At 39.5% G+C, this 17,748-nt stretch overlaps 3 protein-coding genes across 3 annotated transcripts; all 3 read left to right on the forward strand.

Annotated features, from left to right (window-relative positions):
• The first annotated feature begins 5,735 nt into the window (after positions 1-5,735).
• On the forward strand, positions 5,736-8,031 carry LOC145433526 (uncharacterized). Its single transcript, XM_080310645.1, has 5 exons — positions 5,736-6,006; positions 7,244-7,268; positions 7,337-7,489; positions 7,562-7,634; positions 7,703-8,031. Exons 1-5 carry the CDS (start codon positions 5,797-5,799, stop codon positions 7,812-7,814), a joined length of 573 nt encoding a protein of 190 aa, XP_080166771.1. The 5' UTR covers positions 5,736-5,796; the 3' UTR covers positions 7,815-8,031.
• Positions 8,032-8,177: 146 nt separating this feature from the next.
• Positions 8,178-12,204, forward strand: LOC145433528 (uncharacterized). The gene is made up of 5 exons (XM_080310647.1): positions 8,178-11,330; positions 11,431-11,455; positions 11,547-11,699; positions 11,759-11,831; positions 12,022-12,204. Exons 1-5 carry the CDS (start codon positions 11,244-11,246, stop codon positions 12,092-12,094), a joined length of 411 nt encoding a protein of 136 aa, XP_080166773.1. The 5' UTR covers positions 8,178-11,243; the 3' UTR covers positions 12,095-12,204.
• A 98-nt stretch (positions 12,205-12,302) lies between these two features.
• Positions 12,303-15,536, forward strand: LOC145433527 (uncharacterized). Its single transcript, XM_080310646.1, has 5 exons — positions 12,303-12,539; positions 12,608-12,632; positions 13,351-13,503; positions 13,818-13,890; positions 14,151-15,536. Exons 1-5 carry the CDS (start codon positions 12,453-12,455, stop codon positions 14,275-14,277), a joined length of 465 nt encoding a protein of 154 aa, XP_080166772.1. The 5' UTR covers positions 12,303-12,452; the 3' UTR covers positions 14,278-15,536.
• The last annotated feature ends 2,212 nt before the right edge of the window (positions 15,537-17,748 follow it).

Consider the following 17,748-nt stretch of genomic DNA (forward strand, 5'->3'; position numbering starts at 1 on the left):
TTCTTTTTATAGCATTGTAAAACGCAGTTATTGATGAAACTAATTTACTAAAAGCACGTACTGTAGCCTGTACACGTATAAATGAAAACGAAAAGCCAAATTGAGAAATTCCCAATATCTAGATTTTTCGTAGTGGTGTTGTATACATAAATAGAGTAAGTAGCGAAAAATTGCGAAACGGATAAACACTGGGCAGTAATATATAAACTAAGTACTAAACAGCTTCATTCAACTACCGAAAGACTGCAAGAAACACAGCTAAACAACCAAAACCATTATGTATGGGACTCGAGCATGTCACACACGACGACGATGGTGGCTCCTGGCTCGCTAACTAGTACCGGATATGCGATTTGTCGAAATCCGGACGTATGATATAGCAATATGGTTTACATATAGATAATTGAACCTGAACAGTATATTCATATTGAAATGAACCCGAATATTTTCGGCTGACACTCGTCAGGGGTAATCGTCAGCAACTAGTAGAGAATTGGAAAGAACACTGTGTGACAGTAGCTTTCAAATAAGATCAACTTTATTTAATTTGAGCGCTCAGGTCGTCGGCTATGGGAATAGCAATTACGTTGCGTTCAGATTGCTGGCCAGCATTTTCCTCCGAGAAAGCAAGCGTGACGACGGGTGTTGCGTATCTATCCGTAGGTTAGTTATCTATAGTTTACATCAGGGGTGACCCTGACCATTACCAGCGGTGGCCATCAATGTGTCGGGGCCCAACGTGGGGAATTGTATTCCGCCAGATATCAGACCATCCTCGAGTAAGGCCAGTGACCATGACCGGACCACGTTCAAGTCGAAATACAAGCACCTTCTACTATGGATAAATACAAGAGCAGTGCATGGTTCTCAACCGGCGTGCCGGTGCTAGTGTGCCGATTGGATTGCATAGGACTGCCGCGAGAAAATGTGGTGAACAAGGTAGACGTATAGGCATATAACAAAAATTAAGGAATCCAGATACTTAGTATGGCATAATCGGCGGTTACCCGCTCAAGACACACAAATTACGATGCAATGCAAGGAACGGATAGGAGGATGTCGAAACGACCATGCAAGCATAGTCTCTCAATCTTGCATCCCCCTCTGATTCATGTCCGTATTAAATCGTTACCATTATTTTTGGCTTCCTCGCTCTTTTCATTCCTTTTCTTGGATAGGTAATTGGTCGAATGTTTTTCTTAAAGGGATGGAGAATCCCAGCAAAACTCCCGACGCCACGGAACGTGCTACTACCTAGAATCAAATCGGGGCCTCTGGCGTCAAGGGTAGTGGTACGCTAACTCCCCCACATAGCATTTCAGAAGGCAATTGGGCCGTGATGTTGAGGTTTGGCATTACGTTTCATTCAGTGTGCAGTGCTTGCCTCTTCTTTACTTCGCTTAGGCCAAGGTGGGTGTCAGATCTTAAAGACTATACTCCAAGTTGTTAGAACCGCGAACTATTTTCTCTTTGAGAGGATCACACGGGGTCGAAAAGGTTGAGAACCGCTGTACTAGAGTGTGAGTATGCAATATGCATGACTCTTTTAACGCGTTCTACTTTTCTTATTGTAGCCCAGTGTGGGAATTTGATTGGTTGAACTGGCCAAGTCGTTTTGATTTCCTCCTATCTTTTGATCTTATCGCAATCCTGTGGTGTTTTCAAAAGATTAAAATATAATTAAAACGGAAGTGAAGTCAAATCATCGAAAAAAGGCCAGCCAGGAGGGTGTCTGATTTCGAAGACTAGGCTACTATATACAAGTCGTTTCGACACCTTCCTCAGTTCATTGTATCGCAGTCTTGTGATGTTTTTAAAATGATGAAATAATTAACAAAGTCATTTGAGTAGCCTACAACTATAGCGTAAACCCTATTTGAGCACTCAAAGTAAGTATAATTAAGGTCTGGCTATCTCTGTTTAGCGTTAGGCCTGATGGAATGATGACCAGACCGTGTTATTTTTGGCATTTCGGCATATGCAAAAATAACACTGCCTGTGTGACCTGTGTAAATGCTGGTAATGTTGTACACATAGTGAATCGACTAGTGAGAATAGATATTGCAGAAGCACTCGGTTTTGCGTCGATTAAATTTGGTCACCAACATCGTTTTCAATTCGGATTTAAATCTTGCTGTTTGATGGCAGAGTGTGGATACTGCATGTTTTGTGACTTCCCTTTCATGAGAAAGATCGAACTGAACCAATTTACATGGCTAATTCGAGTCTATAAATATGAATTCATGGCGATGCCAAAATTGCCAAACATAAAATCTGACAAATGCCAAAAAGAAGCTATTTTTGGCATATGCCAAAAATAACAAGGCCTGATGATGTCCGCATGGCGTAAAGTACATACTAAGTGTTGAGATGACTTGAGTCATGACTTGACTCGAGTCACCTTTTTCGTATGACTTGACTTGACTAGAGTCACTTCCGTAAAATGACTTGACTTGACTTGACTCGGCGTATCAGAAATTTGGATTGACTCGTGACTTGATCGGAGCAAAATTCACGAGTCAATTTCAAGTCATCAAGTAATCGGTGTCGATAAAAATCTGGGATTGTTCGCGAAACGCTGCTGTGACCCGTGAGAGCGACCAATCATTCAATGATCGCGCGTTTTAGTGAGCCTTCATTGTTCTGTCACTAAATCGACCTCAAACGAAGTGATCGAAGCTTACAGCTTACATCAGTGGTTCCCAACCGGAGGGAATTCCCCCCTTGGGGGGAATTTTGAAATATTTAGGGGGGAATCTGACTTCAGGGATGTATCGGAAGATACACGGGGTTCACAAGGTTTTTAGAGTATGAAACTGGTTCTTTACAATTGTATGTTTCTTTGGCGGATTTTAAGCTAGGTGAATGTTTAAATGCCCTCAGTAGATATTACACCCTCACACCTCCAACGCATGGGTTGTCACGACAGTGGTCTCTGCGAAACATGCAGCGTACCTGAAACTGTCGAACATTTTCTACTGACGTATCCTCGATACGATCACCAGAGACAACATTTTAAAAAACGTAGCCGAACGTAGAAGTGTGAAATTTACCTTGGAATGTCTGTTGACTGATCCGCACATGGTTATTGCGGTCGTAGAATTTGTTGTTTTGTGTAGACATATCTGATCCAACTATGGCTCCCTCTCAGGCCTGGTGCACAAGACCCTAGTAGTCGAGCACCATAAAACCCCTTATACATACATACATACACCCTCTGATAAAGTGAGGCTCACGAGACGATTTCGTTTGGGCCCGTGACAGCCTCTCTCGACCAAATTGCTACTAAGCAGGATACAGTCAAGCCGAATTAAGCACAGGGCCGCTGGTGAAAATGCTACCTTTTTAAGCCAACGTATGAGCGAACGTGAAGAACATACCAAATTTATCGATTCAACTCGTGGCCTTAGCAAAAGGACTGATGGTGATTTATTTTTCGTTAGCGGCTACCCGAATGGTAAAAAAACAGGCCACATTTAGCGGAACTTTACCAAAGTTTAGTGCGGTCCGCATTCGACATAATTCGGACATATCTGAATATGTTTGGCCCTAAATTGTTTAGTCAACAATTGGTTGTGTGGCAAAAAAAAACACCTTTTTTAGTCACAGGCAACTTATTCATAGGGGGGGGGGGGGGGGGGTTAGATCAAATATCGGCCAAGGGGTCCACGAGACGAAAAAGGTGGGGAACCACTGGCTTACGTTGTCGTAAACTAGTAGAAAAGTAATTTAGTGGCAAAATGTCTATTTGTTTTCTCTGTTCCTTCCTTAACCAAACCTCTTGTTTTCTTGAAATTGAATGCAAGTATAGTATATAGTCCCGAACCATCGGCGCAGGCTCGAATTATTTCATGTCAATTGGTAAATGCGTAATGTATTGCATCTTATCAATTCGTTTCTCTATTCTCTATTCTCTATTGTGGTTGGGAACTGTAAACTGAGGATATTCAACTCTTATTCGATCATTGATTCAAAATCAATGACCACTCAATCTGTATTTCAGACAGCTAGCAAAATGCATTGACGTAATCATGCCTCATACTTCGAAAAGGCAACTTGACTTCATCATCATCATCATCATTGGTTTATTAGCAATTTTATCAGTTCAATACACCACAAAAAATGCGATACAATGAAAAGACAGGAAGATGTCGAAGCGACAAGGAGTAGTCTATGGAATCTGACACCCACCTTGGCCTAGGCGATGTAAAGAGGAGGCATGCACACTGAATGAAAGTAAAGAAGATAGTATAGAAAAAGAATGCGACAAGAAATAGGGCGGCATGTCATGGGAAGCGAGATCGGTAGGTCAGTCGTGGTCCGGTAATCTTGAGGATGGACTGTATTTATTTAGTAGTAATTGTTTGTATTTCGACTTGAATTGTGACTTGACTCTTGACTTGACTTGACTCGACTTGAGTCGAGTCACCTCCAAAATTCGAGTGACTTGACTTCACTCGAGTCACCTTCGAATATCGATTGACTTGACTTGACTCGAGTCAAAATCTGCAATGACTCGAAATCAATCGTGACTCGAAGGTAGTGACTTGATCCCAACACTGGCTACATAGGTTACAGAGATTAGCAATATTAGCGAGAAGGACTTCTGGATTCGACCTCGGTCGGACTAGAACCCGAGAGCCATCAGTATTGCGATGTTGCAAATGTATTACGTACCACACCGCTACCACCACACACATCATAGCACCATACGAATTTGATTGAGTATGTATTGTGTAGGCCTATACTGCTGTAGTAGGGCTCTTCAAAAATGACTTTTTTTCTCAAATCGTACTGGCTACTTGATAAAATTGTTAGGTTACCTAATTTAAGCCTACACACAAAATTTGGTTCAATTCCAGCCAGTAACTGCTTGGCTACAGGAGAAAAAAGTTTCTATTTATTATATAAAAATAAATAATATAAAATTTGAAAATTTTCTGTTCACCCCATGAAAGTGTTAGGCTGTCTATAGAAACGATGCTCACCAAATTTGGTTCAATTCCAACCAGTGGAAGCGGGGTTCTTGCCGTCGAAAAATTTGGATTTGAATAAAATAGTATTTACGGTGACCGATTCTTTGTTTATTTATTATAGTGGTGCTCACCGTAAATACTATTTTATTCAAATCCAAATTTTTCGACGGCAATAACTCCGCTTTCACTGGTTGGAATTGAACCAAATTTGGTGACCATCGTTTCTATAGACAGCCTAACACTTTCATGGGGTGAACAGAAAATTTTCAAATTTTTTATTAATTATTTTTATATAATAAATAGAAACTTACTTCTACTGTAGCAAAGCGGTTACTGGCTGGAATTGAACCAAATTCTGTGTGTAGGCTTAAATTAGATAACCTAACAATTTTATCAAGTAGCCAGTATGATTTGAGAAAAAAGGTCATTTTTGAAGAGCCCTACTGTATAGTGGTAAATAGAGGCCAAACTGAAATGCAGACATGCTCGCTATATGCAACCAAAATTGAGATTCCATTCCGGGTCACTGGAACTCGAAGGATGTTGCTTTCATGTTGCCGATGTAGTAAACCATGGTTCAGTGTAGGCTTAAACAACGCCGAGCTAGCAAATCGCATCATAGCATAATTATTGGCGTGAAGAACGTTTTTTAGTGCTGAGGTGTCGTACTGCAATTGCTCAATGGAGGTAGCATCTACGTGCACGTCTGTACTTTTCTAGCTTGAGGCAAAAGAAATTCTCGGCAACTGAACATGAATGTTTTAAAAGTAGCTAATACGTAGTAAGTGTCCGTATAGTTGATGGTTGTTGGGTTGTCGCTATGTCGCTTTCAAGAATGAGGACAATGCTAGTGTTAGCAATATTCGTACAAATCTCTTCTGGATTTTGTCCAGCAGACGTGGATGGTAAGCCACCAGCAATGTTCGACGAAGAAAACGACTTGTTCCCAAGTGGAGGTGAGATCCCAGTATTTGAAGACGGAAAGCAGCCTGATATTGTAGAAGGCGACTCTGATTTCGACGGTAACGAGGTAAGGTAATAAAATGAGAAGCACTCCGACTATTTTGGCGCGAAACATTCCTGCAAATTAATTCCCCCATCCAAGCATATTTAGCATTTAATTTTATGGCTATCAATATTACAACAGTAATAATAATGCTAAGCTTAAGAGATAAATGTCTGTTCCTTGCTCAAACACTCAACTGCTACTACCTAAACCAGACCTTGCACGGCCCACGTGAAATTGCGTTGCGTAGACTAAAACTATAAGGCTGTATAAACTGAACCAGAAATATGCGTTCATTTTGAAGCCTGTTTCTATATGTGCTGCAATTAAGTAACGTATTCCAGATCCGAAATGAAGGCATGTTTTGATGTAGCAAAGTATATGCCGATTAAATGACACAAATCCCTGTTTTCAAACAGTTCAAACCATATTTGTTTCCATTGTTTAACATTAAGAATTATACGGTCCGTCCTTTAAGCTGTTACTTAATACGTTTACAAATCCCTAATTCGTAAAACAATTCAATCAGTCCACCTGATTAGTGGTCATCGTCACGCATAAATGATGAAAGGTCGTGTCAAAAAGAATGGCGACGAGATTGGTGGGATTTCAGGAGTATAATTTGAGTTCGCACTGTAAGGAAAACACTCTGTAAGATACAGACATTAGGCTGAGGCTGTGTTATTGCGAATTTCGTACATGCTACCGTATCTCGCAAAACAATAAGACTATTTTATTAAGCCACCGCCTGAGATGCAGCAATCAAACTAGCTTTGTAATATTCTAAATACATTTGGGTGTCGTGATGGAAAAGGGAGTATGTGGATGAATTTGAATCATGAATATTTCATGTTTACCATTGTTTTGAATAATGACACTGAATTAATATGATCAAAATTAATTCTCACGTTCTTATTGCCTTTTTATTAACTTATCCAATTAGCAGTCTGTATTTGCAACATAAGTCACTGTTTTCAATTTAGAAAAAAAAAATAATGCGCCACAGAATATAGCTTAACGTTTGGGCCGGCTCGCTAACTTATTTTCTGATTGTTATTCGGTCCCTCGGGAAAACGAGAGGGTTCATGCCCCCGAATGGGAAGCCTGTGACTGGATGACCCATTTGTGTTTCGATTAGCCTTTCACGCTCCAATGGTATTCTCTTACTATGGCTTTAAGCATTGCCTGTGCAGATTGATGCCCTCATCGGGAGTATGTAACATTTGTAATATAAATTAAAGGATGTGAACCTTTTTCACAGCATCTGCAGCAGCTTGCAGATGCAGGTAAGCGATTGAATTTTTTTAACTTCGTTGTACGATTTCTTCTGATTACGTGATGCGTGTCAATATAGTTACGTCGGATAAGATGGACGAAATATATGAATTGGAGGGGAAAAAGACATCTGCCAGTTTGTTGCTAAAGTACCTCATTCAAGAAACGAATATAGAACCTGAATATCTCACCGAGATATTTTTGGAGAAAGCAGAAGTATCGGGAGTAATCGGTTGGTAAAGATTCCTTAGTGAATTTAACTTGTATCTATTCATATAATACTTGCGTGTATTCTCGTTCACAGATCTTGAAAAAAAGATTTTCACTGAGCAAACTTCCTTGAAGTTCCTCTCTAAAATTCTCCAACATCTACAAGTGTAAGTTGATTTTTAATTTCATATACATGTTATAATATAGCGTTCATATAATTACACCTTCCCATTAGAAATCCACCTGCAAAGGAGATGGAAGACGGGAAGTTAGCAGCTGAGGACTCTCCGGAGGATATAGAGGTTAAACAACAGGATGATGGCGATCAAACTAAGGATGAACTATAGAACCAACTGCGCATCAGTTCAAATCAGGGATATCTAGACATATGCCCAGAAAATTGATGCATCTATAATAGTATTTAGGATTCAGTCTTTCATTGGTCAGATGTTTGTTTATATGTTTATTCAAAGAGCTCTGTTTTCGACATCTTCCTTCTTTCGTTATATCGCAATCTTGTGGTGTTTATAATTGATAAAAATTCTAAATAAATGATCAAACTAACCGTTTTGGATTAATCACATGGTATGTGCACATCTGCACGTAGCAATACGTACCAGCATGGCTCTGTACTTCGACAGCACCTCCCATAACGTTGGTCTCTCGTGGGCCTCATAAGATGATAAAGCAAAAATCTGGGAGGAGAAGCCCCAGACACCCATTGGGATGTACGTTTTCACAACTACTTGTGAACACGAGTTCTTATTCTCATAGTCAGTGAGGTATTGTGCAGTTTAGTCGCGCGAAGAACGAACATTTTCTTAATTCATTGAAATCGGTCAATAATATTGGTAATTTCATATACAGTCGACTCCGCTTAATCCGGACACTGGATAACCCGAGCAACCGTTTTAGTCGGCCAAAATGCCCAGGAACGGAAAAAAAGTAAAAATTGTAATGAATTAATTAATTCGGACAATTTTCCGTTTATTTCGGACGCAGGATCGCAATTCCTATCGTTAGATTATGGCACAATTTTTTATCCTCTCTCAGCCCACGTAATCAGATTTGCCGGTAAAGCCGAGGGAGGTGGTGTCTTTGAAAATTGAGGGCATAGTAACGCCCATATTGGTATCAATTACTTTGTTGCATGCTGTTATTTCGTGACCTTCCGTCTGCTATACAGACAAAAGATATTCTAATCGCCCAAAAACGTTCACAACCCCGCTCACGACTTTAGGGTTGCCGTACGTCCTCCTTTAGGAGGATTTGTCCTCCTTTATCAGGAAAATAAAATTGTCCTCCGATGACGCCTAAAAGCCTTCCTTTTTGGCAATTCGTCCTCCTTCACAGCTTATAGAGCTAGGCTAATGAACAGGGCCAACGGAAAATAGGCATAAATGACGCGAAATAGGTAATGCGGACGTTCCAGCCGGTCATTCGGGGGTCGAAATAAATGATGACCTTTTTTAAGTCAACACCTTAAAATATTTCAAAATCAACTGCTTTCAATTTCGGTGAACTAACTTTTATGATTTTAAAAAACAGAAACTGTCTTCCTCTCGGAATACCAAAATATGGTAACCCTGTGTAACTTTGATTTACTATATAGGCCCAAATACGCACCTTACGTACGTACGTACGTACCATCCTAAAAAGGTTGACTACTTTCACATATACCACCACATCGAAAATGTTGGGTTAACGTCGAATTTTCCTCATGTCGCCATGCCGCTACATGTTTCTGGATATACGTAGTATATGCCTGTCGCGATATAGACAGCATCCCACCCTTGAGTTTTTCCATTCAGATCTGGCTTTGCTGGGCATGCCCTGGGTTTCTGGGTTTTATTCCGAAAATCTAAGTTTTACAACATCATGTAACTTGGTATCACTTTTCCGGTTTGAAAATATTTAATTCCGTCATTATCAACTTAGTAAAGGCAGTTTTAGCAAGGTTCGAATTATTCTCACAATACTTTTCGTCGCGATTCGCATGTAACTCACCACATGACCACGACCAATTAAATTTTAATTTCAGGGGCAAGCGATTAGTTCTGCATCATTTACGACTGTAATTAATTATACAGTGAAATTTCAGACGGTGTTTCTCATCTATCTCATTGCCGTAGAATCCCTGGTGGTCTCAAAAATATGGATTTTACAAGTCCCATTACTAGGACTAAATTTTGTTTTCAAAACTACTCCATATTGAGGTTGAAGTTTAGTTTAGTTTAATATAGGGGGAGATGTGATACCGATGGATCAAAAATTGGAAAATGATCGCTGGCCCCAAAATGTTCAGCCGAAAACAGCAGATCTTTTGCCGGATCAGCACTTTCATGCAAGCCATAGCTATTGCGCTCATATCCATGAATATCCGTCTTTTCAAAAATATTTATGGATGTTCAAAATTTGTTGCTCGAACGTATCATCGGTCCCCACCCAGTGGGTCCAATAGCACACGACCCGGGAACCTATGAGACATACTGTCAAAAACTCAGATGTGACAATTTTTCTTGCTCAGTATTGTAATCGCAGCTACAGCAAGCTAAAGAAGAATGTTTGGTCGCAAATATCAAAAAAGATAATAAATAATAACTCAAATGTTGCCATAAAATCACGTTTCGATTTAGTCTCGAGCTTATAAATTTGAGGGTATATGCAGATTGCCCGAAAATCGACATTGTGACTTCCAAATACCTCGTTATAGCGATAAAACATTCTATGTAATTATTACATAAAGAGTTTCTGTACGTAGGCGGGTTTCAGTTGTTGCATGATTAGTATGCTTGATTATTTTGCTTGATTTTGCTATTGTATCATCGGTCCCCACCCTACGAATTTTATACATGAATCGAAAAAAATTTCACTCGAGGAAGGTATTGAATAAAATAATAGGTGCCATTATATAGCCTGATACAAGCCCTACACTTCACAATAAAAAAGATTGCTGGTTTGTTCGTGTTGAAGGTTACGAAGAAAAATGTATGCGTCGATCGAAATTTAGTTTACACCCCCCAAAACAGAAAACATCTGTCAGAGACCCCATATAGCTCGCGCCCGTCGAAATTTTTTGTTAGTGAGGAAAGATTTTGCCAGCATGCAATTGTAAACAAGTTCACGGAGTTTAATCAAGGAATTATCATAGAGAATTTTTAAAGTATTTTCGGTCCCAGGGATCCATCGGTACCACATATCTCCCCCTATATTCAGGAAGTCATTTCGGATAGTTACTGTCTTCTGAATGTATCACAATGTTGTGATGCCTTGAAATGTTGATACAGTGGTTGTAATATTAATTAGCCTATATAGTTTCCACAGAACCACTATTATGGATAAATATGTGCAAAAAGACTCATTCATTAAAATTTCCATTTTGCCTATCTGTACAGATTGAGATAGAATAACTGTCGCCCTCAGCTGATATACCAGATCTTTATATCGAGAAACGTGATGTAAATGTAATGCTGTAGTGAACGCGAGCATAATCGATATCTACCGCGCTTAAAAAATATTACATGTTGCAAAGCTATACAAGATAGATTTCACATGTGTTAGGACTTTTGTTATTCGAACACAAAACAAATCCAGAGTTTCTACTATAGGTTAGGTAATTCAAGGTAAACAGCCTCCGGCATGACTAAATTGTCAGCGCTCGTCTATATTCATAACATGCACTGCAAAGCACAGTGCATACGTACATTAGTATTTTATGTTGGTTTTAGCTAGAGATATAAGGAGAAAACTAACCTAGTAATGACCATTTCAAGCATATGATGAATAGTATGGAATCTATGTTATTGGCATTTACAATCTTGCTGCTTGGCATATACAGCAATGGCGAGCCCGAAGAACGCAAGGTAAGAAATGTAATTTAACAAGATAGTGATAGACCCTATAAATGGCGTTCAAAAGACGCGTAAAATCAGTGGAACTAACAGGCGGTATTCTCTGTTTCAGTTTTTGAATGAGATTATTGACGCAAGTAAGTAAGATCTTACGATTTATGTTCGGTTGGAATTGGACCATGAGTTTTTGTATCGACAATCCCAAACGATTTATTATTCGTCTGTCAGCACTAAACAGCAAATTCGATGACATATTCGCGGGGGAGGATAACTCAGCTACGGCTTTGGATATGTTAAAGTACAGCATCGAGGAAACAACGATAGAGCCCACATATTTGGCAAAAGTATTTTACGAAGCCTTCGATGTTACTTCCGATGCAGGTTACATTACAATGTTGTTTCAATAGCAAGTGTCTGGACAATTTAAACATCCACTTCAGAACTTGGTGATCACAAATTCAAACTGGAAGACGCAGTAGATATGATGAATAAAGTGATAAAGCACTTTCAAAAGTAAGTCACAAAATGGAAAAGAGTTAATGACCAACCACGTGATTCAATAGTAGTGAAAGATACTGACTCGACGCCGATGGGAGATTATAAATTATGTCGCTCCAGACTACAATGGCTATTTTGTTTCTCATCGCTTATTGCCTTTGTTGAGCAATGAAGCATGTCATTATACACTGCGACATTTTTACAGGTTGGCCATCCACGCTGGTAAATCTATGTCACCTGAAGACGAGATTCCTGATCAATCCAAGGCGGAGCTGTAAAGCGGATTGGAGATATATTAGGCAAATTTATGAAATTATTTGCGTGCGTGAATTGCGTGTTAGCATGTTGAATTGTAGTCCCACAAACACAAATAAATATATTTGAGCAATGTTGTGTGTGAAGTCTGCATGACAGTTCCGTTGTTACACAAACCTGTTCCCGCTTCACTTACATGCACATCGTGAGCCCGGAGGGCACCGTTCCGCACGATCATACTTCGCAGCGTTCTTCCGTATTCACGGTATTAGCCACTAGCCACAAATTGTGCTAGCAGAATATGTACCGGTCACGAATGATCAATAAATACTAGACTGCAGCAGTGTTAGAGTATTCATCGCAATTCGGTACAACGGAATCATGATGAGTTACATTAGAAGTCTTTCTTTGCTTCTGTTTGTTGTTTCCGTGGAATCAGGACAATTTGAGCTTCCAGATCTGAAGGGTGTAAGTCTTGTTATTCTGATCGAATCCAGTCGATTACTTTAGCAACACTGTCACTTTAAAATTCACAGGCCTCTGACTCGCTCATTGATATCGGTGAGTAATATCTTGGGTATTCTTAGCGATTTGTAAGGTCTGTTCGCAAATATCGCTTATTGCAGTCACTGATCTATATAGTTACACGAGATGCTTCCGCTCACATGCTATCTGGATCATTAACACTACAGTACTGTGCATAACGATTACTCTATTTTAATCCGAATCTAGTATCAATTGAGATGATTCGAGTCGAGATGGCGGAGTCGATGCTTTTGGGTAGTTGTTTCGATGGTCTTTTGTCACCGCTCGAGTCTGGAAATGGCGAATTCCTTATCATATCTTTCAGTTCAAGTAGCACGAGGCTGTACGACGGTACTCACGTTCATTGAAATGACATTTCTGTGATCGGCACGCAGTACTGTCACATATAGCTACATTGATTGTGACTGGCAGTACTTGCATATTAGTGATCAAGTGTTATTGTAATGACGTCATAATAAAGCCTACTCAATTCAGAATCGAATCACTGAGGTACTCGATTTGCCCCGGCCCTAATTATAACCCACAAGTTTCATTTCATGTCCTAATTGTTTAAGGTATACTGGAGACGTGTGCTGAGCTCTGCATGTGAAGTGCCTCGTAGTCGTAGTTGACACTTGTCCTGTAGCATGTTTTGTGCTATTCGACCAATAAAATCAGGCTAGGCTTGCTAAGTAGCGTAAATTTGCACTTACTGATTTCCCATTGGCGATTGATCATTTAATTTATCTTCTAGTGCTTTCGGATGATTTCGACAGAATGTTTAACCAAGGAAAAGTGAAGATAAGCGGCCTGAAAATATTAAGACACATTGAAGAGAATACCAAATTACGTGGCGAAAACTTCGAAACGCTCTTCCGTGGTCTAATCGGCGCTGAATCAATGGCAGGTTATAAATACATATTGCTCTTTTGACTGCAACTCGGGGCCTACTACGTTATCATAGGCCCCGCTGCAACAACTTAAGATCGGACGATCGATCAGATCGTCAAGCTCAAGGTAATAACATGCTATTTCCCATATATTTGACCGAAATTGGCTTTTTGGAATCAGTGATTCTGAGCGGTTTATTTCGTTGAAATTTACATTGTATACACATATGAGCCGACATAAATTACTTGGTGCATTTTATTTTTACACTACTTATTTTACACTACTGTCGTTATCAGCTATAGCCCACCTTTATATGCATAGTGTATTTAGATCTGGAAACAAAGAAATTCAGTTGGAATCAGGCCACGTCAGTTATCAATGCAATCATAAAGTTATCGGACAAGTGAGATTGTTGGATTTTTCTATCACACATGTCTTTTATCGGTTACTCTAGCTTTATAGCCGAATATATCGGTGTCGCCAGTAAGCCATCTGCGTTGTTGAAACTATCTATCAAAAACCTATCTATTTTTGAAATATATTTATTTATACACCAACTAGTATTCAGAAAACGGTTTGATTAATAAGCTTTCCAAATACATTGGACCCATTTGCAATCACCGTATGCATAGTGTACATTACTCGTTATTTCTAATTTGTCAGTATTTCCGTGAATGAATCCCGGAAACCGAACACCAAGTACAAAGCAGAAGACGACAGGATCACTAAAGCGAAAAAACTGATGAAAGAAAAACGCAAAAAGACGAAACAACAAAAGCAGGAATTATAACGAATCATTGTTCCAAATGACTTACAAGTAGTCTTCCCAATCGGGATTCAAGTCCAACTTGACCAGAAACCCGAGTTTTTATGAAAATAGAACAAATTACTGGAATGCGCGATTCGGATTCGTTGAATGCTATTCCTGCACCGTTGATTATTATATTGATTATCGCAATATACTAATAGCACTGTTGCTCACGATAAAATGACATGATGACTGATGACAGAATGTCAGAATATCTGTCAAAAGTTATGATATAATAATTTGCATTTGTCAATATTGCAGTACTGTTTAAAGTGGGCTTGTTCGTTTCAACTAATAAACATTTCGTTAATGGTATAGGGAGATAGGTAATAAGGCCCAACGATGCAGATGGATATTTGAAAAATCAATAATCCGTCAATGGCACTATACGTGACAATATTTCTGTTTGGCTCGATTTGTTGATGCAACTTTATGTTTGTCTCGCGCTAACTTCGAAAATGGAAATATCCTTTTCATATTATAGATTGCCTACTTTTCAATTTACCCCCCCCCTATTATTTCCTCAGGAAAATTTCTGGTTTGAAAGCTGTTTGTGTAAACGTACGTACACCCAAGGGTGTACCAAAATTTCAAAAGGGTGTACCTCTCAGATGGGGTGTACTGGGGTGTACCGGATCCGCGTTTAAATGGACCAATGGCTAGCTATCACAATAGGCAAGTTTAAGCTTCAGAACATCTGAACCGAGAGTGCAATATCGTACAATGTTCATATCAGCTTTACCCAGCTTGTATATGGCATTCCTTTTGTGATGTCACAAGCAAATGTTTCTCATAATTTCACAGCTGGTTTTCAACTTATTCATTCCTTTCGGAATAGAACAGGGCGGAGTTGACTGTGTTCTGTTCAGCATACCACATTTGTATATAATGATTCTCTAGGAAAACGGCACGAGAGCTCATACATTTTGAATTGGTACTTCCTGCGACATGCTTATAAATAGTGCTTAGCCAGGGAGTCTCAAGGGGGTCGAGTTTGAGAACCACTGTGTTAGATCGTGGTCCGGTAATGGCGAGCTCTGATTAGTATTTATCATTTCCAATAAGTTGAAGCCTTGCTCATCCTTATTTCAACAGACCAGAGGTGGCCAACCTGCAGCCGTAAAACAATAATTATGCAGCCCTCTACAGTCTACACATAATTAAATTAGAGTGTGTTGGCGGCCCACGAGCTGGTTCCCACATCTTTGTGAGATTTTAATTAAACTTGAACATTTTCTTCACGCTTGTTGCAATTCAGGGTGGCAATGGATAAATATTTGACAGTAATAAATGAAACAACCAATTATCGACAAAATTAATTTTCCAAGTGGAAATTTTTTTTCGCGCACTGTGCGACTATAGACAAGGAATCCAGATAACTTTTCCTTTTTGATCTCCCGGACCGGTAAAACTTCAAAACAAACGTTGCAGACCAGTGAACTATCAAAAACCAAATATGACTCTAAATTTAATTACGACAAATCCCTGCAACTTAAATGTAATATTGGAAACTTCATTTAATGATGTCTTCTTGATACTAGATATTATTATATGGTTCTCTTCTGCAAGGCGAAGTTTGCTGATTGTGATTGTTAGGCATTGAAAGAAATGCGAGCGTTCTATTTACTATAGATGGGGTCGGGAACCTATGGCTCATTTGGGTGGGCCAAGACATGGCTTTTTGACAAATTCTTAATTTTGAACTTAATAATTTGTTGACCAGTTGCTGCAATATTGATAAATTTTCATATCGACCAGAATAATTATTCTCGTGGAAGCATAAACATGTCTTTGAGAGGTCAGTGGGGTATTCAAGGTTAAAGGCTCATATTTCCTTTTCAAAATCCTCAAATTTAAGTTGCTGTCGTGCCGGCGACTAACACGACTCGCGAATTCGATCTACCCGACATCGCGTATACCACGAAATCTTGGATTGCACGACAATAGCAGACATGGCGACGCTTGTACGAAAATTCAGTTTTCAAATACACATTGTCTTGTCTAATACGCCGAAAAATGAAGCGGCATTTACAATTACAAATTAAAATCAACGCCATAATTATCCATGTTATGGATTGGTAAGTAGCTTTGTAGTACCGCCGTAAAAATATAGGCCTGTAGCGCAACTTTATGTTACGCCGAATATACATGCGAAGTCGATCAATATTTCGATTTTGAAAATCAGTGCGACAATTTGAATAATATCAGGGAATATAAATTCTAAGCTATATTTACGATGAGTTTCGCTATCACAGGGCCTCTATTATACTGCCAAATTCGCTTGATTGCACTGTCGGAATTTACCGAATTTCGTTTAAAAGTCTCTGTACCTTTTGCATATAACTTGTCCGAAATAAACTGGTTCTTTATCACCATTCACCATGCACCATTGTGACGCTCGCCTAGAGTATAGACCAGTGATTCTCAACCGCGGCTCTCCGAGCCGCATGCGGCTCTCGACTGCTCTCCGTGCGGCTCTCACTAACGATGTGAAATCATTGATGCTTCTACGGAAATTCTAATTATTCATGATCATAAATAAATCGCGCCTTCAACACAACAAATGTACGTTTATGTTCACGTTTACTGACGCGAAGGTCATTCCCTGATCACAATAGAATCCTACGTAATACAAGTTGTACGGGTTGTGACGTAACATTACCGATAGTAATTTCGGTAGGCTTTAAATCCGAACCTTTACTGCTTTACTGAAGGCTCTGACCGTCTGACCTAAGCCTAATCAGGTGTCTGTAATGAGACGGGCGAAGTTTATTTCGCTCGAGACGGCGGCTCATATTAGAATACGGGTGACAAGAGACTCGGTCAATAAGACAATCAACGTTTGGGGTAACTGCAGGTACTTTATTTTCTTACTCTTTGCTTTGATCTTGATAGCGTTAGAAAATATCGGAGACTTTGGTTCAATGATAATGTCAGGTTCAGATCAACCTGCAAAGAAATCTCGCACCCTTGTGCAAGAAAATCGGGCCTTTCAAAGTGAATGGGAAGAGGCGTATTTTCAAATTGAGGAAAACGGCAAAGCGAAATGCCTTCTGTGCCCTATAATAATAAACGGTGTAAAATCTTTCAACGTTAAGAGGCATTATAAAACACATGCGGGAAAATACGACGTCTATCAAGGTGAATCAAGGAAACGGAAGTTAGAATGTCTGAAAGCAGAGCGTAGCAAACAAGGAAAAATGTTTTTAAAAAAAAAAGAACCCGAAGAGGTAACAATAACATCATATAAGATCAGTCATCTATTGGCCAGCAATATGAAGCCATATTCTGATGGCGAAATTACGAAGCAGGCTATTGTTTTGTTTACCGAAGACAATTGTTCTCCTGCCATTCAGCAGAAAGCTAAAAAATTGCAGCTTAGCAATGATACAGTAACGCGTCGTGTCGATTGCATATCCCAAGATCTGCATGAGCAACTTATTCACAAGTCGC

Source organism: Botryllus schlosseri, chromosome 2 (genome assembly GCF_051294905.1).
Source record: "Botryllus schlosseri isolate E-star chromosome 2, Bs_hap1, whole genome shotgun sequence".
Taxonomy (NCBI): Eukaryota; Metazoa; Chordata; class Ascidiacea; order Stolidobranchia; family Styelidae; genus Botryllus; species Botryllus schlosseri.